The following is a 25,038-nucleotide window of genomic DNA, read 5'->3' as shown; positions in this document are numbered from 1 at the left end:
GGATAGGACATCGTAGAGGTAGGTAGAGATGAGTTCAGTGGGGCAGGAGCATGCTGAGACAATGGGTCGGCCAGGGTGGTCAGGCTTGTGGATCTTGGGAAGGAGGTAGAACCGGGCAGTGCGGGGTTCCCGGACTATGAGGTTGGAAGCTGTGGGTGGGAGATCTCCTGAGGTGATGAGGTTCTGTATTGTCTGGGAGATGATGGTTTGGTGATTGGGGGGGTGGGGTCATAGTTGAGGGGATGGTAGGAAGAGGTGTCCTCAAGTTGGCGTTTGGCTTCAGCAGTGTAGAGGTCAATGCGCCAGACTACCACTGCGCCCCCTTTATCTGCTGGCTTGATGGTGAGGTTGGGATTGGAGCAGAGGGATTGGAGGGCTGCACGTTGTGAGGGTGAGAGGTTGGAGTGGGGGAGGGAGGTAGACAGGTTGAGGCGGTTAATGTCCCGGCGGCAGTTGGAAATGAAGAGGTCGAGGGTGGGCAATAGGCCAGCGCGGGGTGTCCGGGTGGATGCAGTGTGTTGGAGGTGGGCGAAGGGGTCCTCAGAAGGTGGGCGGGAGTCCTGATTGTGAAAGTAAGCTTGGAGGCGGAGGAAGAAGTGCTCGTAGTGTTAGGTGAAGGGGTAAATGTAGGGGAATGGGTCTGGGTGGGTTGCTCTTCGGCGGGTCGGTGTGAACTTGTTGGCCTGAAGCGCCTGTTTCCACACTGTAAGTAATCTAATCTAATAGTGCATTAACCCATCTGCAAATAGCACAGTGCATGAACTAGTGTGAAACTAGCATAGTGCATGAACTAGTCTGCAAATAGGAGCAAGTGAGGACTGCAGATGCTGGAGAACAGTCAAAACGTGTGGTGCTAGAAAAGCACAGCAAGTCAGGCAGCATCTGAGGAGCAGGAGAGTCAAGTTTCAAGCATAAGCCCTTCAGGAATGGGGGTGTGAAGGGGGCTGAGAGAAAATGGGAGGGTGTGGGCTGGGTGGGGGGGGGGGGGGGAAGAAAGGCAGCTGAGAGCGCAATAGGTGGATGGAGGTGGGGTTAATGATGATAAGTCGAAGAGGAGGGTGGATCAGATAGGTGGCAAGGAAGATGGACAGGTAGGACAGTTCAAGATAACTGGTAAGGGGGGAGGGAAATGTTTTTCTGGTGGTAGGGTCCATCTGTAGATGACGGATAATGATGCAATGTATCTGGAGATTGGTGGGGTGAATGGTGAGGACCGGGGGTGGGGTGGGGGGGGTTGTGTCCTTGTTGCGATTAAAGGTGGGTTCAAGGGCAGAGGTGCAGGAAGTGGATGAGGTGCACTGGAGGGAATTGTTGACCAAATGGGAAGGGGAAATTGCATTCCTTGGAGTAGGAGGCCATTTGGGATGTTCTGGAGTGGAATTGGTCATCCTGGGAGCAGATATGGTGGAGGCAGAGGAATTGGGAATAAGGGATAGCATTTTTATTGGAGAATAGGGAGTGGTGGGATGTGGTGTAGTCAAGGTAGCTGGTGGAATCATTGGGTTAGTGGATGTCCGTGTTGAGTCGGTTGATGGAAATGGAGATAGATAGGTCCAGGAAGGGGAGGGAGGTGTCCGAAATGGTCCAGCGAACTTGCAGTCAAGATGGAAAGTGTTTGTGAAGTTGAACTGTTCAACCTCTTCGTGGGAGCACAAGGTGGCACCAATACAGTTGTCAATGTAGCAGAGGAAAAGGTGGGGAATGGTGACGGTGTAGTTGGGGAAGATGGACTGTTCCACGTAACTGATGAAGAGGCAGGCATAGCTGGGTGCCATGCGGGTGTCCATGGCTACCCCTTTGGTCTGAAGGAAGTGAGAGGATTTGAAGGAGAAATTGACAGTTTAGCCAATCAAATGAGAGCGTCAATGGAAGGGTACTGGTTGGGTCAGCGGGACAGAAGAAATGGAGGGCTTGGAGTTCTTCATGGCGGGCTTGGAGTTCTTCATGGCGGGCTTGGAGTTCTTCATGGCGGGTGGATGTGTACAGGATGTCCCAAGTGAAGTTGGACTATTGGGGACCAGGGAACCGAAAGGTCATGGAGGAGATGGAGAGCATGGGTGGTGTTCTGAACGTATGTGGGGAGATCCTGGACTAAGGGAGACAGGATGGTGTCACAGTGTATGGAGATGAGTTCGGTGGGGCCGGAGCAGGCAGAGATGATGGGTTGATCGGGGCAGTCAGGTTTGTGAATTTTAGGTGAGAGCTAGAAATAGATAGTGCGGGGTTCCTGGACTATCAGGCTGGAGGCTGGGTGGGAGATCCCAAGGTGATGAGGTTGGGAATGGTTGGGTGATGATGGTTTGGTAATGGGAGATGAGGTCATGGTCAGGGGGCAGTAGGAAGAGGTGACCCTGAGTTGGTGCCTGGCTTCAGCAGTGGACAGGTCGGTGCACCAAACTACCTGTGTCTGGTCTGAAAAGAGCACAATGCATTAACCAGTCTGCAACTAGCCCAGTGCAGTAACCAGGCTGAAACTAATAGTGCATTTACTACTATGAAATGAGCACGTGGCACTAACCAGTGTGCAACTGGTACATGGCTTTTGAGCCATAGAGTCCTACAGCACGGAGACAGGCCCTTCGGCCCACACTGGTCCATGCCGACCAAAATGTCCATCCACGCTAACCCCAGTTCCCTGCACTTGGCCCTTATCCTTCTAAACCTTTCCTATCCGTGTATTTGTTCAAATCCCTTTTAAATGGTGTTAATGTACTCGCCTCAACCACTTCAGCTGGCAGCTCATTCCATATGCGTACCACCCCCATGTAGAAATGTTGCCCCTCAGGCTCCCTTTTATTCTTTCCCCTCTAACCTTAAACTGACGCCCTCTAGACAGCGATTTCCCCAACCCTGGGAAAAAGACTGAATGCATTCACCCTACCCATGCCTCTCAGGATCTTATACACCTCTATAAGATCCTCCCTCAGTCTCCTATGCTCTAAAGAATAAAGTCCTAGCTTGTCCAACCTCTCCCTATAACTCAGACCATTGAGTCCTGGCAACATCCTTGTAAATTTCTTCTGCACTCTTTCCAGTTTAATAACATCCTTCCTATAACAAGGTGACCAAAACTGAACACAATTCAGAGGAACCTCGATTATCTGAACAAGATGGGCAGGTACTATGTCGTTTGGATAATTGATTATTCGGTTAATTGATTTCCTCTGGGGCTCAGAAGTCTGCTCCCTGTTCAGGAGATTAGGCAGCAGCACGCTGAGAGAGCCGGTCCCAACCAACCCCTAACCCATCCACACCCCCAGCCCCACACCCCCGCCTGCCCCCAACCCCACAGCCCCAACCCCCGTTCCAAACTCTTTCCCTTCCCCCCCATCCCCCTGTTTCTGGGGCAACTGGACTGGACACCTACAGCAAGACTCCTGCTGCCTTTGTGGGGGTAAGTCTCCAAATAGCACACGCGTGCGCGCGCACACACAGACGTTTTGACAAGTTCCACCTTTGTCCTGTACAGGACAATGTTGGAGATATTATCTGAGGAAGTGGAGGGGGGTGTTTAGGGTACACCTTGTGTAGAACTCCAGGGAAAGTGTGGGGGGAGAGAGAAAGGGCAGATGGCCAATCATATGGAGACAGTGCCTGGCCTCCCATCAATGGCCAGGACCATTCTCGGCAGCATCTCAGTGAGCAGAGTTCGTTTTTCATCATTGTACCTGTAAATAAAAGACGCAATCAGGGTTGAAACAGCTCTTTGACGTAATGTTTCTGTCGGGACCTATTGATCCCCTTCGGATAATCTGATATTCAGATAATTGAGGTTCCTCTGTTTTCCAAGTACGGTCTCACCAACATCCTGTACAACTGCAACATAACTTCCCAACAGTTAGAGCATCCTACTCCACCAGCATCTTGACATTTTCAGCAACTAGTACGTGGTATTGATAATAAATGCAAGTTTATCACAGTTCATTAATTAATTGGAAACTCACAATGGATTAACCAACTTGCCAATAGCACATCGAAGGTAGTTGAAAATAGTACACAATAACAATCATAGGAACAGGAGGAGGCCATTCAGCCCCTCAAGCCTGGTCCACCATTCAATGCGATTGTGGCTAATCTGTGGCCCAACTCCATGTCCCTGCCTTTGGCCCATACCCTTTAATCAAAAATGTATCTATTTCAAGTTTTAAATTAACTGATCCAGCATTCACCGCCATTTGTGAGAGTTCCAAGGGTTTTGTAAAAGTGCAGCATAACGTCTGCATCCTTGTACTCCAGCCCCTCCAAGATATAAAGACCAGCATTTCATTAGCTTTCTTGATCACTGACTGCATTAACTAGTTTGCAAGCAGCATTTACATGGAATATGCTGCAGTAACCAATCTATATGAAGCACTATTCATGTGGAAAATTGCCCAAATCCCAGACTGCCAAAGTCCAACCATGCTAACTTCAGCCTCATTAATAAAAACAATAAGGTGAGAGTTTACAGGATCCCATTTACAACAAAAAACTTCCCAAAAGCATCAAATAAGTGATGATATAATAACATTTGATATAGATGCTTGGATCTTCCACTGATCAGACTCATTATAGCAGTGCTGTGGGGATCCCACTGTATCCCCGGTTTAGTAGAATCTGAAGGAGAGAGAGGAGGTTAATGTTGAATTTTGATGACTGCAGATAATGGATACAGACACACAGTGACACTAAATGGCTTTATTTTCACTCAAAAAATTCAAGCCATCACAGGATTAAATTTTCATCATATGTTTAAAGTCACAGTCTATCAACATTGCAGGAAGTTCTTTACTGATCCTTAACTGATGACACAAGCTCACCGCTTGTTACAAAGGGTGTGGCTCTCTCACTCTCTCCCTGCTCACAATTTGGAATCATCTTTTCAAAAAAAAAAGTCTCAATGTTGTGTAAACCAGCTCCCTGCTCAAAACAGGAAACGTTCAGATTCCAAAGCCAGTGTTTGGAGTGAATGATGAAGCAAGCAGCTAACTGGGTCTCAAGCATGTGCAAATAAACCACATTATTCAAGTGTACCCTCACCCAGTGGGTGCTAGACCCTGCCTTGATAGCCCCATTTCCCCACCCTCAGGGCTGAACTTAATCGCCTCCTTAATGGCATATCTGAACTCAGGTCAAATTGCACCCCCAGGCAGGTACTCATGACCCATATGCACACCCCCACCCCCAAAAGATTCACCTGCTGAAAGGAAGGCGTGTCTTTAGAGCTGTTAGCTGAGCTCTCCCTGGTCAGCACAGCAGATAGAGGAGCTCAAAGTGGACAAAGTGAAGGTTGGATGCTACCAGAGCATTGTGAAACAGAGCCCCTCACAAAGTCAGCCCCCAACCTGTGCATCCACAGCCTTCGCCTTCCAAAGAGTTTTTCTGCATTGGATAAACAAAATCTTCCCTTGAACATAAAGAAAAACCAGCTGCTGAATCCGTACAGGAACCAGGAGTCAGGAGGGGAGGGTTTTACTCAAAGGAAAGAACGCCTTTCACTTTCACCACTTTACTGAACAACGACATGGTTCAGAGGAAGCTGTAGCCATGTGGGCCAGGAAACACAGGCAGAAGCCACTCATGGTACAACTGCATTCCGGCAGGAAGCAAATCAGAAAAGCAGGGTTTGGAATCGGAAATGTCTAACATACCATAGATTGGCAGAAGATTTCACTCTAATTCATGGCTCCCCAAAAAGTGACAGGGCCCCACTGGGGGCCAGAATCTGAAACCTGAGGCAGTGGCTGGGGAGGGGATGGGGGGGTTAAGACTGAGTTTTAAGAGCCATACTCCTCCTCTGAAAGAGGGAGACTGCTGCTCTCACAGGCTATCCATCTCCCCCCCACCCCACCCCACAGTACAAGTCTCCCTCCCCTCCCACCAACTTTCACATCTTGCCAATGGACTGTAACAATTTCCATAGTTTGAGTAATGGGTTGGGGTGGGAGGGGTTGAGGTGTGGAGATAGCCACATTGTCCTTCAGACACTAGCCCAAGTTAAAACCCATCAGAGGATGCAAGGTCACAGTGAACACAAGATGAACATTTGGAAATCGTTTGAACATGAGAAGCAAAAGGTAATATGTCAGTGTTGCTGGTGAAGGTGTGGAGTGAGGAAGTAGCATTTGTCATCACTGGGTTTGTGCTGACTCCTTCCCAGTAACCCATCCCCACCTCTCCACCAGTCATGAGGTGACTTCCACAGTGTCCTCCAATCTCCACATGGTCACTGTGCCCCAAGGGCCAGCTCCGATTCGGAGAGTGGCAGATGTGACAATCTGATGGGACCAAATGATTGGACATTTCCATCAAGTTATACCATTGGAGGGAGAGTATTCTCCCTTACTCTATCCTGGGGGATCAGCAATAGATCAGGATCAACAGACACAGCAGCTGGGGTGGGGGAGAATGGAGGAGGATTGGTCATTATTAACAGGAGGAGTGGAGGTACCCAGTAGTGGGGGTGTTTGGAGAAGGGAGCAACAGTCCCAGGAGTGTGGAATCTGTACAATTACAGTGAGATAAGTGGGGAGAGAGAGTGGTACGGAAGGCAGGGTGTGGAGGGGGGGGGGGGGGGGGGGAGAAATATTGGATAAACGGGAGGGGGGGTATAACATTAGCGTTCCACGTTGGTGCCCTGTTCAGCAATGTCCTGCGGGTTACTGGCTTTGTGCCAAGCGGTTTCCTTAAATGCAAACCAGCTGTTCCCTGACCACAGGATGAAGTTCATGAAACCGAATATCTGTAAAGACAGCAAGAAAATTAACAGGCTGTTTTCAAACACTTCATAGCCTTGTCTATAACCAGTGGGATTTCGATAAAGCAGATTATTCATTTCGATTGAAACAGAATTTACAGGAAGTTGTCAAGCTGTCAAACTCAAACTATACAAAGGGTTTGTCAGTCTGACATAGCACTGGGACACAGACAGACTCATTTAAAAAGCTGAGCTATTTTGAGAATGTAATTAAAAAGTTCTGGGATTTACATCTCAAAAGAACATAAACCAGTATATCCCATTCTAAAAGATGAAAGTTTTAATTTAGGATTGTTTACTGTATCACATCTCCATGACACTGGACTCCTTTGGCTATAAGTTCTGTGAGCACGATCTTAACCTCCACAACCACCTGATGAAGGAGCAGCACTCTGAAAGCTAGTGCTTCCAAATAAACCTGTTGGACGATAACCTGGTGTTGTGAGAATTTTAACTTTGTCACAAATAAAGGGTGACTAATTCACTAATGTCTCGGGTTGTATAGCTGCTGGGGTTTGATGGCGAGAATCACTCACATGAGGCATCTCTTCAGCAAGGTAACAGTGAGAGAATGGAAACTGTACCTCACCAAAAGGCAGCAGCACCTTCTAGCAGAGATACCAGAGGAGGGAGAGAGCTGTCATGAAGATATCAGGAGAGATATCAGGAAACTTGGAATGTAAAGTAGATACATGATGGATAATTTAGGGTGTAGCTTTGCTCGCTGAGCGGTAGGTTTGAAATCCAGATGTTTCATTACCTGGCTAGGTAACATCATCAGTGGCGACCTCCAAGTGAAGCAAAGCTGTTGTCTCCTGCTTTCTATTTATATCTTTCTCCTGGATGGGGTTCCTGGGGCTTGTGGTGATGTCATTTCCTGTTCGTTTTCTGAGGGGTTGATAGATGGTATCTAGATCTATGTTTATGGCATTGTGGTTGTGGGGACAACACATCTATCCTGGGACAGGCTAAGCAAAGACATGCCAGAGAATTCCTAAAAGCCTGACCTGCTGCGCTTTTCCAGCAACACATTTTTAAGCTCTGATCTCCAGCATCTGCAGTCCTCACTTTCTCCTACTTTACTCTGGGATCTGACCAGTCCAATATTACCATCAGCTGGAGTGGAACCAGAGTCCCAGCAGCTCCCAAAGACAAAGTACAAAACGTTAAGGATGGTTTGTAGGACGAGTTTGGGTCCTCAACAAAGGCAGTTCGAAATGCTGATCTCCCACCATCCAAGCCCAGAAAGGTTAAATATTCCAGGCACAATTTAAAATCCAAGTATAGAGCCTTCTACTTTTATGCGAGGGATGGCATAAAAGGGAACACTGTCACCTCTGTGGAAGATGCTCGTGGGTTCTGACTCCTGAGACTTGATACATAATCTGGCTAGGTCATTCCAGTGCAATCTCGAGGGAGTACAGCACTGTTGGAGAAGCAGGCTTTCAATGGGATGTTAAACTGAGGCTCCATCCACCCTGTCCAGTGAACATAAAGACCCAACAGAAACAAACATTCAAAGGAGATCCTCCAGGGCCCCTCGCTATAATCTCTGTTTCAATCAATATCGTCAAAATAAATTACCTAAATCTTTGTTTCATTGCATTTTATGGGACTTGGCTCTGAACAAATTGACTGCCAGTTTCTACAAATCTGCGACTAACCTTAAAAAATAAAAGCACTTCATTGGCTGTAATTCACTTATCAATATCCTGAGATCACCATAAGTGTAACTATAAAAGTAAGTTCTTTTTTTACATAATTATTTGGAGTTACTAGTTTCAAGTGAGGCAGTTGGCACTGACAGGTTATCATAGAAGAACAGCATCTAAACAAAACAATTACAGTAATAATTAGTGACAGATTGCTTGAAATTTAAAAAAAAATGACAAGGGTACTTTTAACAGGAGACGGAACCTCCTGAGGAAGTGGTAAATGTGGATATGTTTAAGACATTTGGATCAGGACATGAATAGGGAAGGTTGAGGGATATGGGACAGATGCAGGCAGGTGGGACTGGTTTAGTTTGGGGTTACGTTCAGCATGGATGAGTTAGACTGAAGGGTCTGTTTCCGTGCTGTATGACTCCAAGTGTGAGTTTCAAATTTGTGAAGACAGAGGGCTCCACAAATGTTTATGTTTCACCAACATAAACCATATAATGATTAATCACCTTTCAGCAAGTTAAGTGATTGATCAGCTCCTCACTTTTATTTTGGTTTGATGTAATTATTTCACTTGTAAAATCTCTAAATCGTCTGATTTATTCTCAATATCACTTTCAGATTGTGTGCAGCATCAGGACAGGCAGACGTTGGTTGGTGGAAATCCAGCTCCTGATGAAGGAGTAAGGAATGTTCCTGAAGAACAAGTAATCAATGTGCCCAGAGATGCCCTCCTATTGGTGTTGTGCGTGAACGGCAGAAACAGGTCTGTCCACTGAATCTGACCATTTCACTACTGGTACAAAATGAGTACCAGATGAAATTTGATTGTAACCACCAGTTCAGCAGGTATCGGGTCCAGAGATTTAATTGTACAGTCTGGGATGATGTTTCAGTGCAGAATCGAGGGAGTGCTGCACTATCTGAGTTGCAGCTGTATTGGATGGGATGTTAAACCTCAGCCCCACATTTGTGGGCAGCACGGTGGCACAGTGGCACTGCTGCCTCACAGCGCCATAGACCCGGGTTCAATTCCTGCCTCAGGCGACTGACTGTGTGGAGTTTGCACGTTCTCCCTGTGTCTGCGTGGGTTTCCTCCGGGTGCTCCGGTTTCCTCCCACAGTCCAAAGATGTGCAGATCAGGTGAATTGGCCATGCTAAATTATCCGTGTGTTAGGTAAGGGGTAAATGTAGGGGGTATGGGTGGGTTGCGGGTCGGTGTGGACTTGTTGGGCTGAAGGGCCTGTTTCCACACTGTAAAGTAATCTAATCCTTGCTCTTCAATAAGCACAAGTACTTAATTTGCTGTAAAAAACATGTCAGCCCGTCTGGGCCAGGTACGGGGTTACGAGACGGGGACGGGGGTGTTAAAATATACTTTAGCATCAAAGTCAAACCGTTCCTGAGCCCTCTCAATTCCATGACCTTAAACTTACCACTGATGCATTGAGACGCCCCATGGGGGGCACAGCTCCTGGCGTACACACAACAGTTTTCCCCTGACACGCACTGATAGGATGGATGATAGCAGTCGGTTTTGTTGCATTCTTAACATCAGACAGACCTTGTGCCCAAGCCGAGGATGAGACCAACCACAGGAAAGCAAAAAGTGCAGTCACTACAAAGTCCTGAGAGAGAAGTAGAAATGTCAGCACAAGCAGCAAATTCCTGTCAAATTGGACATGCATTTCCTGCAAACAGTGTTCCCATTCATCAACTTTCCCTCAGCCATATTTGATTAGCAGATGTTCAGTTTGTCTACAGAGAAACATAAATCTTGGATTGGATAAAAAGAGGAGAAATTGTTTCCAATGACAGCAAGATCGGTAACCAGAGGGACATGGACTTAAAGAGCAACTGATAAAACAGCTGGAGTGGAGATTGTTGTATTTTGGAAATCATTGCCCAAAGGTCTCCATGTCATACACCAGAGACTTCAGTTCAGGCCCCACCTGCTCTTCCACATCATCGTGATGAAAAGCAGTGACCCGTTTCCCTTTCCATATCTCAGTAAGTCAGAAGTCACATGACAGCAGGTTATAGTCCAATAGGTTTATTAAAATCACAGGTTTTCAGAGCGCAGCTCCTTCATCAGGTGATGCCACTTTGTGCGACTTCTGAGCTTGCCCAACCCAGCCCAACCCCAGCATCCCACATCATACCTCAGTGACGCATACATACCCTAACGGCAGTGCCCCCTTCAGTATGTCTAGCCACTTCCCTTTTCAAAACCACAGTGGATCCACCCTCAGAAGCATCTCAACATCACTGTGCCCTTAACCTTCTGAGGCTAAGATTCCTCAGTGTCCGGTGGTCTCAGCATAGTTAGACAATTCCAAACATATATAGAGACAACATGGAACAGAGACGTGGTTGGGGGTGGGACACCTCACCCTGTGACCAGAATCATTCATTTCAGAAAGTAGTCACCTATTTTTAAATTATTAGAGATTATGCAACTTGTTCTGTCTTTATTTACCTCTTCACAATTTTAAAGATTTTAAGACATTATTCAATTTTTAAGACATTATTCAAGCCTCCTGTGAACTCCTCATCCCCTCCCAGTGATTCTGTACTGTACCTTCCATTGTTTCAATGGTGTTCTGATAGCGATTTAACCAAAGTCTGTATATTATCTAAAACGTCAGCTACAACTGGAGTAAGTTAAACACATCCAGCGTTATTCCATGCTTCTCTAATCTCTGCCTTAAGATCAACACACTGCATTCCATGGACAGTGCACTCATCCAGTAAAATGCAGAGTGTCTAAACAGCATATTCTCTAGTTTCTACTCCGCTTACAATCTCACTATTCACTGGGCTTTTCCCTTCCTCTCGTTACATCTAACATCAATTACTTTACACATCATTGCAGGAAGTGATATCTGCCAATGATGAGCCCATCGCACGGTTTTCCATCTTCTCCAACTCATTTTCCATAAATCTTATGACAATTTCTCAGAGCCCCTCTAACCCCCAATTCCCTGTCCCACTTGAAGTTTTTAGTAAATGGAGGAGTGGTGGCGAGATCCAGGGTCATTGTGTAACAGTGGACCATTCCAGCCCATTTTAAGCCCAGGTCCATCAAAACAACACAGCGATGATGTTTTCCATGGGTACAATACAAATTGATTGTCAAACAAGGCTAAGCAATGCAATGACTAATAGATCAAATCTGAACTCTGCAGACTTATCATATCCAGTCATGAATTGTGATGAACAATTAAATAATTCACTGGAGGTGGCACCTCCACCAATGTTCCCATCCTCAATGATGGAGGAGGCTGAAAAATGTGTTGCTGGAAAAGCGCAGCAGGTCAGGCAGCATCAAAGGATCAGGAGAATTGACGTTTCGGGCATAAGCCTTTCTTCCTGAAATGCCCGAAACGTCAATTCTCCTTCTCCTTGGATGCTGCCTGACCTGCTGCGCTTTTCCAGCAACACATTTTTCAGCTCTGATCTCCAGCATCTGCAGCCCTCACTTTCTCCTCAATGATGGGGGAGGCCAGTACATCAGTTCAAATAAGTAGCACCTGCTTAGAGAGAATCAGTTCGGGTTCCACCAGGGTTACTTAGATCCTAACCTTACTGCAGAATAGCCCAAAAATGGGCAAAATAGCTAAATTCCAGCGGTATGGGGAGATTGACAGTCCTTGACATCAATGCAGCATTTGTCAGTATGTGACGTCAAGGAGCCTTAGCAAAACTGGGTCTCGAGGGGACATTTCTGTGCAGTGTGAAGTCATACCTAGCACATAGAAAGATGGTGGTGGCTGTTGGAGGTCAGTCATCTCACTCCTACAACATCTCTGCAAGAGTTCCTTTGGATAGTTTCCTCATTACAACCAGTTTCAGTTACTCAATCAACAACCTTCCCTCTATTATAAGTTCGGAGGAGCAGATATTCGCCAATGACTGCATAACCTTCAGCACCATTTGTGACTTCTCAGACACTGAAACAGTCCATGTTCAAATTGGCATCAGCCAGTCGAGCTAGTGGCAAATAATAGTTTTGCCAGATAAGCAACAGGCAATGTTCATCCCCAATGAGAGAGAATCAAACTGTCACTCATTGGCTATCAGTGGAGTTGATATCACGGAATTCCCTCACTGTCAACATTATCAGGTTCACCATTGACCAGAAAATGAACTGGACGAGCCATATAAAAACTGTGGCTACAAGAGCTGGCCAGAGTCTGGGAATCCTGCAGAGAGTAACTCACCTCCCAATTCCTTGAAGTCTATCCACCAACTACAAAGCACAAGTCAAGAGTGCATGGATGAGTGCAGCTCCAACAACACTCAAGAAGCTTGACACTATCTGTTTAAAGCAGCCCATTTGATTGGTACTACATCCACAAGCATCCACTCCCTCCCCCACCGATGCTCAGTAGCAGCAGTGTGTACCATCTACAAGGTGCACTCCAGAAATTCACCAAAGATCCTCAGACAATACCTTCCAAACCACTTCCATCTAGAAGGTAAGGACAGCAGATACATGGGCACAGCACCCCCTGCAAGTTCCCCTCCAAGCCTTTCATCATCTTGACTTGGAAATATATCCCGTTCTTTCAATGGTCACTGGGTCAAAATCCTGGAATTCCCTCCCAAAAGTCCATCTACAGCACATGGACTGCAGCGGTTCAAGAAGGCAACTCATCCCCACCTTCTCAAGGGGCAACCAGGGACAAGCAATAAATGTTGGTTCAGTGAGCAACACACACACCCCAATTTCACAGACTGAGTTAACACACTCTCAGGTTAACCATGTTGGAAAGAAATGTGCAAAGCCAGAAAGCAGATGATCATCTCACTACTCTGTCCGTCTGCACGATATCAGTGGGAAGGTGATAAAAACAAAATCAAGAATGAGCTGTCTGAGCTCGATTTTCAATTACTGTTTTGGTCCATTTGACACAGCTAAAGATCTACAGAAAGAGTTCTAATTCCTGCTACCAATCATTCCCAGACATTTCTGTTTTCTAATAAATATTCGAGTTTTGGTTTATTCAATGAGGAAGTTTCCAGCAACGTTAAAAACAGCTGTTCCCCCAAATCTCCCCAGCCAGTAAATTATAGAACAGCAAATGAGCTATATAAGGAAAGTTAAACATGCTCCTGGGCTGTTGGGGCTGGATGGACAGAGCTCAAGATCCATTTGTAGGCCAGGAGCTGACGTTTGGTGTTTCAAGTAATTTTATTATCAAAATTAATAGGATCAACAACATTCAATATTTTAAGCAGAATTCTTAAAACATTAATGACAACAAAATCTTGTGGGTTTATCCCAAGGATTCTACTTAACCCTTTTTGAATGACTCCGTTTGAGAGGCTTTTCTTCTTTGCAAGAAGAGAATCTAAGAATCTAATGGAATTGTTCCTCATTCATAACTTTGGCAGGTTGTTTTTCTGTCAACACCTCCTCAAACACTTCTCCACTTGCTACAAATCATTGCTATTTTATCAATTGAAAGTTCTAATTCTAGTCTACGCCATTCCATACCAATTCCTCACTGCTGAATGGGTTATGCATTTTTCTATGTTTACCCCTCTAGACTTTATCAGTGGATTCAGCTTCCTGGAGCCAAAGAGCAATTGAATGCTTTTTAATTGACTGAGCTAACTTGACTGAGTTTTTAATTGACTGAGTTTTAATTCATCAATTCTATCCAAACTGACTCAATTCCTTAATGGTCAGAAGCTAAAGGTTACTATTTTTACAACACAAGGAGAAATGAGCAGTAACATAATATTTGCAAACTTCAGGACAGTCTGATTAACCATCTCTTTACACCGGCTCACATGGACAGCATCACGTCAAAGCACTTACAGCTATTGGTAGATACTTGTTCTGTTGATAAAGACTCTGATATCCCACATAGATGACCAGAGCAGCTGTACAGTACAGGAAAGTAAACACTCCAATTGTAACAAAGAATTCTGGCGGTGAGGAAAAATCTCCAAGGAGATTCAGGGTTTCATGAACGGTATCATTCTTACAGGTCAGTGCTTTGTAAGAAATCTGGTTTAACCTAGAAGACAAGACCACAGTGGCATTAGAAAAGTGAGACTGACATCAGAACTGAGTGACTTTCCCCATGGAGAAAACCAAATTGCAAAATAGTTACTAAAATATCAATCAGCTATTGTTGACACACAGAGGACATGTAACACATTATCACAGGGAGTAGTTTAAGGTGAAAACTTAAGGGTAAATTGGATTAACACCAGGGAGGAGGGAGTGGAATGATTATATTGGAAAGAGAGTGTCGATGGTTACCCAGATGGATCATTACAGTAAGCACAGACCACTGGGGCTGAATGGCTTGTTTCCTTACGAGGTAAAAGGTCGATCTGGTAAACTGATATCAGCACCTGCTGCCCTGGTTTTTCCAAGTAAAGACACCATAGTCCGACCGGACCAGAGGGCTGCTCTCTCACGAGAGACAGTGCGTGCCAGTCAAACAATGGGTGGTGCTTTCACCTGGAGGGGCACCGCACCTCTGGTGAGGGGAGAGATTGAGGACAGTTGTTCATGGTAACTTCAACTCGTGATGGAACTGAACCCATATTGTTGGTGTCACACTTGATGGCACCAGCAAGTCAATTGAGCAAATTGACCCCAGGACATGGAAGTGACTACAGATAAATTCCATAGTCACTGTACCGCATAACTCTTCTTCAATTACAAACCACACCAGTTGACTCAGTGATAACAATCCCATGTCAATTCAAATCCTAGTCCATTGACAAGAGCACACAATCCAGACATTCCTGATGGGCACAACTTGAGGGAGTGCTGCACAGTCTTGGGTCCCATTTTTCAAAAAAGGTAATGAACCAATTATGATATACGTCTGGCTTTTCCTTTGAAACCCAGAAGTGCTCTTACGTGTAACTGCCTGCTTCTTTCTTACCCCCCTCCCCCCATCACCAACAGTATTTTTCCATCTATTAATCACCCATGTTCTCCAACTGACTAATTTACATGCAAAGCCCATTAAGGGAAAAATGTGCTTTATTGATAATACTGATGCCTTGTGCATCCCTCTTCTTTCTCATTCACCATTGCCAACTGGACCTGGAGCTGTTTATAGCCAAGCCCCTGGGATTCCCTCAGGAACATTGTGGAGGTGATAATCTCTGCAGAAAGTGTTTGGAGGTGTGGAAAGTAGCAGCAAGGTGGGGAAGTAGCCAAGTGTAGCACCATAGAATGTGTAGACCAGAGAATCTCCCACTGAAGGTAAAGAGATGTAGACCATGTGGGAAAGGCAGGGATAAGCCTGGCCAAAGACAATGGCACTGTTGGGAGTCAGGAAGCACAAGGTCGATGGAGGGATTCTGGGGAGCAGCATGCAGCAAAGTTCACAAAGATTATTGGTTGAACTGCACTGGTCCAGCAGCACTTACCTGAAAGGATAACTAAAATGGACTGAAATCAAGTCTTTCTTGCCATCTTGACACTTAACAGAAGCCACACTTGTCCCCGCATAACCTCCACAGGTGGCAAAGGCAAATATAGCAAAAATCTGTGGAGACAGAGCAAACTGAATAAAGACAGGAATGACTTAGAATTTACAGAAACATTTCGCCCAACTGCTCTATGCTCCACACGAGTCCTCCAATCCCTCTTCATAACTTTTTATTCCTTTCTTTTTGTGTTTTTCTGCTTTCACCTTAAACATACTGACATGATTCACCTCAGTCTCTCTGTTGCAGTAAGTTCCACATTCTCACAGCTCTCTGGGTAAAGAGATTGTCTGGAATTTCCCATTGGATTTTGTTTCTTAATAATCCCTAGTACTGACTTACCTCCAAGTGGAAGCATTTTCCCTATGCTGACCTGACCAAACCCTTTCATATTTTAAAGGTTGTATAGGGTTACCTTCTTTGCCTCCCTTTATAGTAAAAGGGAGCCCCAGGCTGGTCAATCTCTCCCAAAAGGTACAGTTTCTCAGTTCCTGTCTCAATTTGTATATGTTTTCTCTAGGACTTTACATTCTTACAACAGAAACCAGATCTATGCACAGTGCTTCAAATGTAATTTTTAAAAGAGAGCAAGAGTTTTTCTTTTTCTAAAAAAAAACTGTTCCTGAACACTGAAAGCACTTATAATCAGCAAGTTTTGAGAAGATTTGTAGCTCAGGTTGACGTTCTGGATGTAGGTTTGCTCACTGAGCTGCAAGGTTCATTTTCAGATGTTTCGTCACCATACTAGGTAACATCTTCAGTGAGCCTCCAGACGAAGCACTGCTGATAATTCCTGCTTTCTATTTATGTGTTTGGGTTTCCTTGGGTTGGTGATGTCATTTCCTGTGGTGACGTCATTTCCTATGGTGATATAATTTCCTGTACGTTTTCTCAGGGCATGGTAAATGGGGTCCAAGTGAATGTGTTTGTTGGTAGAGTTCTGGTTGGAATGCCATGCTTCTAGGAATTCACAGGTGTCTCTGTTTGGCTTGTCCTAGGATGGATGTGTTATCCCAGGCGAAATGGTGTCCTTCCTCATTCGTATGTGAGGATACTAGTATGTCTTTTTGTGGCTAGTGCATGTCCATGTATCCTGGTGGCTAGCTTTCTGCCTGTTTGTCACAGTCCTTGCAAGGTATTTTTCCAACTCGAACTCTATCAACAAACACATTGACTTGGATCCCATTTACCACCCTCTCAGAAAAAAAAACAGGAAATGATATCAACCACCTAAGGAAACCTAAACACAAATAGAAAGCAGGCCATGCCACCAGTGCTTCATCCGGAGGCTCACTGATGTTATCGAGTATGGTGACGAAACGTCTGGAAATGAACCTTCGAGCTCAATGAGCAAACCTACATCCAGAACCTCAACCTAAGCTACAAATCTTCTTAAAACCCGCTAGCAACTACATCCCACGTTGAGTAAGGGGATCATAACTGTATGCAGGACTCCAGGTCCGGTTTCACTAATGTTATGTCCAGTTGTAGCAACATTTCCCTACTTTTGTGCTTTGTTCCTTTAGCAATAAATACAAAAATTCCACATAAGAGCTGGTTTTCCCGAGCAAAGGGAGTGGAGTATAAAGTACAGACTGGAGCTTGTATTGATCTTAAAAATGCAAATAATTAATAATTGTGGAAGACAGACAGATTTCTGCTTCAATAAATAGATAGTCAGTAATCTAACATCAGCCACATTCATCTGACAACTTGCAACTGAGACAATACCACTGCTAGAGACTGGAACTGAAATGGTTAACTCCTCCCAGAACAGTCCCTTATATCCTGAAGGGCAAAGTTCATCCCTGCATGTCAATTAACTCTTTCAGGTTTTGACTGTATTTTCCAACAACTGGCTGACTGAAACACTGAATTACAAAGCGACAGGGTCAGAGGACGGTAAGCAGATGTTGTACAGACCAAGTTATTACAGTCGGGTTTAGTAGCTGCCAGCAAATCTTCCCACAACAAGCAGTGTCACTTTTAAACAGATAATAACTGTAAAACCATTTACTGTCAAGTGTTTACACAACAGGCTCACAGACCAGAAACTAAACAGTTCTGAATGGGCAGGTTTCACACACACTCCCTCTCCCATCCAGGATGAAGAGAATGGGAAGACACAGAGACAGGAGGAGGAGAAAGAGGGGGTAAACTTGACAGGGAATGGGGGGAGTGGGTGGGGAGAGTGAGACAGCCAGAGAGAGGGGGAAGAGAAAGAATTGGAACAGAGTCAGACAAAAGGAGATCTGGTTTTTTTAAACAAATACCAGATAGGTTGGTTATATCAAAAGGAAATTTTCAAATCTTGTCACATCAGGATTAAGCTTAACAAAGAATTCAGTGAGTTTGTCTCTACCCAGCTTGAGGAGAAGGGTTAATCTATAGACAGTGGAAACACTGAACACTGATTAATGCTTTTCACAGTCCCCCTCAAGGCAGCAAGATCCCAGAAGCTAGGCTACCAATGACTGAACAATGCACTGGTGTGAACCTTAATCTTTCCATTTCTTACTTCTACCCAAACTGATTCTGCAACTTGCTCTTTTAAGCTAAGGTCACCTCTCACTTCTGTATTAATGATATCCTTCTTTAACAGAGTGACCCCACCTTTTCCTAGTTTCCTCTCTTTTTGAAATATCAGATGTCCTTCAGTATTCAGGTTATCCCACACATAGGGAACTTGCTAAACTTCAATATTGTGGAGATTATAGCAGAGTCACCATGGCCGTGTGAAAAGGAAATGTGTTTGACTAACTGAACAGAATTTGAAGAACTAAGAAAAAAAAAAGATGAACCTGGAGATACACACTCAGCTTTCCAAACGACCTTTTATAAGATGCCATATCAAAGTTACTGCACAGGATGAGAATGCATAGCATGGGGGTATGATGACAACCTGGATAAAGTCAGAAGTCATGCAACACCAGGTGATAGTCCAACAGGTTTATTTGAAATCACAAGCTTTCAGGAGCACTGCCCCTAAAAGTGCCCCAGGTGAAGTTACAAAGGGGCTACACTCTGAAAGCTTGTGATTTCAAATAGACCTGTTGGACTATCACCTGGTGTCATGTGACTTCTGACTTTGTCCACCCCTGTCCAACATCAGCACTTCCACATCATGGATAATGAATTAGTTAGTTAACAGGAAGCAGAGAGTAAGGACAAAAGTCTCTTTTTGTAATTGGGAAGCTGTAATCAGTGGGGTGCCATTGGGTCAATGCTGGGGTGTCATCTAACTACAACCTATTACAGTGACTTGGATGGCAGGACCACTTACATGGGAGCTATATTTGCTGATGATACAAACATAGGTAGGAAGTAAGTTGACAAGAGGAGATACAGTACTTACAAAGTCCAATGAGCAGGCAAACATATGGTAGTTGGACTATAATGTGAGCAAATTGTCGACTTTGGCAGGTAGAACAGAAAAGCAACATTTTATTTAAATGGAGGGTGCTTGCAAAACTCTAGGATACAGAGCGATCTGGATGTCCTTGTACATGAATCACAAAACATTTGCATTCAGGTACAGCAAGTAATTAGGAAGTCAAATGGAATGTTGTCATTTACTACAATCTGAATGGAAAATAAAAGTTAGAACATAGAACAATACAGCGCAGTACAGGCCCTTTGGCCCTCGATGTTGCGCCGATCCAAGCCCACCTAACCTACAATAGCCCACTATCCTCCATATACCTATCCAATGCATGTTTAAATGCCCATAATGAGGGAGAGTCCACCACTGCTACTGGCAGGGCATTCCATGAACTCACGACTCGCTGAGTAAAGAACCTACCCCTAACATCTGTCCTATACCTATCACCCCTTAATTTAAAGCTATGCCCCCTTGTAATAGCTGACTCCATACGTGGAAAAAGGTTCTCACGGTCAACCCTATCTAAACCCCTAATCATCTTGTACACCTCTATCAAGTCACCCCTAAACCTTCTTTTCTCCAATGAAAACAACCCCAAGTGCCTCAGCCTTTCCTCATACGACCTTCCTACCATACCAGGCAACATCCTGGTAAACCTCCTCTGCACCCGTTCCAGTGCCTCCACATCCTTCCTATAGTATGGCGACCAAAACTGCACACAATACTCCAGATGCGGCCGCACCAGAATCTTATACAACTGCAACATGACCTCAGGACTCCGGAACTCAATTCCTCTACCAATAAAAGCCAGTACGCCATATGCCTTCTTCACCGCACTATTTACCTGGGTGGCAACTTTCAAAGATCTGTATACATGGACACCAAGATCCCTCTGCTCATCCACACTACCAAGTATCCGACCATTAGCCCAGTACCCCATCTTTTTGTTACTCTTACCAAAGTGAATCACCTCACACTTAGCTACATTGAACTCCATTTACCACCTTTCTGCCCAGTTCTGCAGCTTATCTATATCCCGCTGTAACCTGCCACATCCTTCCTCACTGTCAACAACTCCTCCGACTTTCGTATCATCCGCAAACTTGCTCACCCAACCTTCTAGCCCCTCCTCCAGGTCATTTATAAAAATGACAAACAGCAATGGTCCCAAAACAGATCCTTGCGGAACACCGCTAGTAACGGCACTCCAAGATGAACCTTTACCATCAACTACTACCCTCTGTCTTCTTCCAGCCAGCCAATTCCTAATCCAAACCTCCAACTCACCCTCAATGCCATACCTCCGTATTTTTTGCAGTAGTCTACCATGGGGAACCTTATCAAACGCCTTACTAAAATCCATATACACCACATCGACCGTTTTCCCCTCGTCTACCTCCTTAGTCACCTTCTCAAAGAATTCAATAAGGTTTGTGAGGCACGACCTGCCCTTCACAAAACCATGCTGACTATCCTTGATCACATTATTCCTATCCAGATGTTCATAAATCCTATCCCTTACAATTCTCTCTAAGTTGGGAAGTTTTAGCACAGCTTATCAAGGTTTTGGTGAGAACACTTCTTGAGTACAGTTTTGCTCTCCTTATTTGAAAAAAGTATGCAATTTATTTAGCAATTCAGGGAATGTTCACTTGACCCATTCCTGAACAAACAGCCTATCTAATAAGACAATGACCGGAAGGAAAAGGAACAGGAGGAGGCCATTCTCCAGCCTGCTCCAACATTCAACAGGATCATGACTGATCTGACATTCCTCATGTCTGCTTTCCTGCAGTTTTCCCTATAACCCTTGATTCCCCAATTGATCGTGCATCTATCTCAGCCTTAAATATACACAAGGTCTCCGCCTCCACAGCTCTCTGTGCAAAGGTGTTCCAACAACACAACCCTTTGAGAGAAGAAATTCCTCCTCATATCTTAATCTCTTTTATTCTGAGACTGTGCCCTCCCATCCCAGACTCTCCCATAAAGGGAAACATCCTCTTGGCATTAACCCTGTCAAACCTGTTAACAATCCTTTATGTTTCAAAGAGATCAACTCTCATTCATCTAAACCCCAGTGAGTATACTCCCAGCCTGTTTAACCTTTGCTCAGAAGATAATCCCTTCATCCCAGTGAACCTTCTCCGAACTGCCTTTAATTAAATATCTTTCATTAAATAATGGAACCAAAGCTGCTCACAGTACTCCAGATATGATCTCAGCATCACCTTATATGGTTGCAGTAAGACTTCCCTACTCTTAGACTCCAACCCCCTTGAAATCAGGGCCAACATTCCATTAATTTTTAGATCAGAGTAGTGCTGGAAAAGTACAGCAGGTCAGGCAGCATCCGAGAAGCAGGAAAATCCACGTTTCAGGCAAAAGCCCTTCATCAGGAATAGAGCTGACAACATTCCATTACCCTTACAGATTACCTGCTGCCCGTGTGCTAGCTTTCTGTGTTTCATGTACAAGTCTCTCCAAGTCCCTTTGTGTTGCAGCTTTTCTCCGTTTAAATAATACTGTTCTTTCGTTCTCCCTTCACATTTTCCCACATTATACTCCATTTTCCAACCTTGTGCCCATTTACTCTACCTATCAATATCGCTCTATAAACTGTTTGCATCCCTCTCACAACCTGCCTTTCCATCTACTTTTGTGTCATCTGCAAATTTGAGGGAACACTGAGCAGTCTGAACTTTTACCAACTGGAGTTTAGAGAAATGAGAGGTGATTTTATATGATCCTGAGGAGAGTTGATAGGGTGGATACTGTGAGGATGTTCTCTCTTCTGGATGAGACTGGAACTAGGAAACACAGTTTAAGAACAAGAGGTCTTCCTTTTAAGGTTGGGATCGGAGGGATATTAGAATGTGGAATTCTGTTCCCCAGTAGAGACTGGGTCACTGAATTCATTGAAAACTAAGTTGGATAGACTTTTGGTAGCCAAGCAGAATAGAGTTGAGACCATAACCAGATCAGCCATGATCTTGAACAGTGAAGCAAACTCGACAGGGATAACGTTGTACTCCAGTTCCCAAGTTCTTTGTTCCTAAATATGAAGAGGGATAGGTCATTCAACCCTTGAGATTAGAGTTGAGAGCATGGTACTGGAAAAGCACAGCAGGTCAGGTAGCATCCGAGGAGCAGGAGAATTGATGTTTAAGGCAAAAGCCCTTCATTAGGAATGAGACTGAGAGCCGAGGGGGTGGTGGGATAAATGGGAGATAAGTCATGGCTGATCTTCTGCCTCAACTCCACTTCTCTGCATTATTCCCATATTACTCGATTCCCTCAATGTCAAAAGATCTATCAATCTCAAAGACAAAGCATCCACAGCCCTCCAGGACCAGGGGAAGGTGATGGTCAAGTAGTAAACCAAAACCCCAGGCTCATGTACTCAAGACATGGGTTCCAATCCCACCCTAGCAGATGGTGAATAATTGAATTCCCTAAAAATCTGGAATTTAAAAAAACCATCCTCATGACAACTATGTAACCAACTCTGATTGCTGTTTAAACTCATCTGGTTCACTAATATTTTTCTGGGATCCATCTTTCTGAAAGAAATAAAGGCCAACCTAGCCAGGGACACCCATATCCTGTAAACAACAAAAAAATTCTAAACACTCAATCTTTAGTGACGAAACTTCCCAACATCTTAATCCTAACTGGCTAATAGCTTATCCTGAAATTTCAATTTGAAATCATGGGTTTGGAAAAATTTAATCTAATCTGGATAGGGTGAATAGCCAAGGTCTTTTCCTCAGAGGAAGGAACTCCGAAACTAGAACACACAGGTTTAAGGTGAGAGGGGAAAGATTTAAAAAGGACCTAAGGGGCAACTTTTTCACACAGAGGGTGGTGCATGAATGGCATGAACTGCCAGAGGAAGAGGTTAGTAATAATTACAACATTTAAAAAGGGCATCTGGATAGCTATATGAAGAGGAAAGGTTCAGAGGGAGATGGGCCAAATGTTGGCAAATGGGACTAGATTAATGCAAAACATAGATGAGTTGGACTGAAGAGTCTGTTTTTGTGTTGTACATTTCTATGACTCTAAGTTATGACTTTTCAAAACTAAACATTTGGATTTATAGAGAGAATGCAATTAAAGTACTAATGATTTTAATTTGCAGTTGTCTACAGATGTCTCAGGACAGATCCCAGTTGAAGGAAAAGACATTTATGAATGTGCAATAATTTGTTGGAAGGAGGCCAGTTCTGGCTGTGCCACCCTGGGCAAGAGACTTTGGTGGAGAGAGAACAGTAATTCTTCACCAGGGTCTGGTGTTTGTAAGGATATTCCTGCGGCAAAATCAATAGCCCGAGGATGAATTTTTTTGGTGTTTGAAAGTAAATTTTTCCTCTTTTGCCTTCTGTAATACAGTTCATATTTTTCTTGTTTAATAAAACATTTTACTGTATTAACAGTACTTACAGACTCTTGTGAATGTGTTCAGCAACTTACCTCATAACTTAAAAAACAAAGAAAATTTAGGTTTATCAAGCCAAGTTTCAATCTGAGATCTGACGTTCCCAGTGTTAATCTCTGTTGGAATATTAACCCCATTGGACCCACTCTGTACTACATCCTCAGGAGAATTCATACTCTCAACAAACAGTATTTCAATTCCATCTCAAACATCAAAAACTGTAAGTACAACAAACTTTTATCCACCCACCTCCATAACCAGCGCTCCTCAAACATTCCAGAAGATTCCAAACATTCCAGTCTCAGATTCCTCCCTCCCCTTCCTCGACCTTTCTATTTCTATCTCAGGCGACCGAATCAACACGGACATCTACGACAAACCGACCGACTCCCACAGCTACCTGGACTACACCTCCTCCCATCCTGCCCCCTGTAAAAACGCCATCCCATTCTCCCAATTCCTTCGACTCCGCCGCATCTGCTCCCAGGAGGACCAGTTCCAAAAACGCACAACCCAGATGGCTTCCTTCTTCAAGGACCGCAATTTCCCCCCCGACGTGGTCGACGATGCCCTCCACCGCATCTCCTCCACTTCCCGCTCCTCCGCCCTTGAGCCCCGCCCCTCCAACCGCCACCAGGACAGAACCCCACTGGTCCTCACCTACCACCCCACCAATCTCCATGTACAGCGCATCATCCGCCGTCATTTCCGCTACCTCCAAACGGACCCCACCAAGGATATATTTCCCTCCCCTCCCCTATCAGCATTCCATAAAGACCACTCCCTCCGTGACTCCCTCGTCAGATCCACACCCCCCACCAACCCAACCTCCACTCCCGGCACCTTCCCCTGCAACCGCAGGAGGTGCAAGACTTGCGCCCACACCTCCCCCCTCACCTCCCTCCAAGGCCCCAAAGGAAACTTCCATATCCGCCACAGATTCACCTGTACCTCCACACATCATCTATTGCATCCTCTGCACCCGATGTGGCCTCCTCTATATTGGGGAGACAGGCCGGCTACTTGCAGAGCGTTTCAGAGAACACCTCTGGGACACCCGGACCAACCAACCCAACCACCCTGTAGCTCAACATTTCAATTCCCCCTCCCACTCCACCAAGGATATGCAGGTCTTTGGACTCCTCCATCGTCAGACCACAACAAAACGACGGTTGGAGGAAGAACGCCTCATCTTCCGGCTAGGAACCCTCCAACCACAAGGGATGAACTCGGATTTCACCAGTTTCCTCATTTCCCCTCCCCCCACCCTGTCTCAGTCAAATCCATCAAATTCAGCACCGCCTTCCTAACCTGAGATCTTCTTCCCGACCTCTCCGCCCCCACC

General features: G+C 44.9%; 1 protein-coding gene and 1 long non-coding RNA gene across 3 annotated transcripts in view; one reads left to right on the top strand and one right to left on the bottom strand.

Annotated features, from left to right (window-relative positions):
* Nucleotides 1-1,476: 1,476 nt before the first annotated feature.
* On the top strand, nucleotides 1,477-23,686 carry LOC122563019 (uncharacterized). 2 transcript variants are annotated; one of them, XR_006315470.2, is made up of 3 exons: nucleotides 1,477-3,394; nucleotides 9,022-9,166; nucleotides 23,397-23,686. It is a non-coding gene; the product is annotated as an uncharacterized LOC122563019 (long non-coding RNA). The 2 variants fall into 2 exon arrangements; XR_006315471.2 differs by lacking the exon at nucleotides 1,477-3,394 and adding an exon at nucleotides 8,376-8,477.
* The window catches only part of LOC122563018 (synaptophysin-like protein 2), a 34,013-nt gene continuing 13,637 nt past the window's right edge, over nucleotides 4,663-25,038 (bottom strand). The window contains exons 3-6 of the mRNA XM_043716325.2: nucleotides 15,811-15,929; nucleotides 14,231-14,432; nucleotides 9,837-10,028; nucleotides 4,663-6,721 (exon numbers count right to left, since the gene is read on the bottom strand). Of these exons, the coding sequence (XP_043572260.1) occupies nucleotides 6,596-6,721; nucleotides 9,837-10,028; nucleotides 14,231-14,432; nucleotides 15,811-15,929 (639 nt within the window). The 3' untranslated portion in view covers nucleotides 4,663-6,595. The remainder of the gene's footprint in view (nucleotides 6,722-9,836; nucleotides 10,029-14,230; nucleotides 14,433-15,810; nucleotides 15,930-25,038) is intronic.

This window comes from Chiloscyllium plagiosum, unplaced genomic scaffold (assembly GCF_037043375.1).
Source record: "Chiloscyllium plagiosum isolate Xiang-an unplaced genomic scaffold, Cpla_swu_hap1 HiC_scaffold_26, whole genome shotgun sequence".
In the NCBI taxonomy this organism is placed as follows: domain Eukaryota; kingdom Metazoa; phylum Chordata; class Chondrichthyes; order Orectolobiformes; family Hemiscylliidae; genus Chiloscyllium; species Chiloscyllium plagiosum.
The sequence above is the reverse complement of the archived record's forward strand: the minus strand, read 5'-3'. Positions and strand labels throughout refer to the sequence as shown.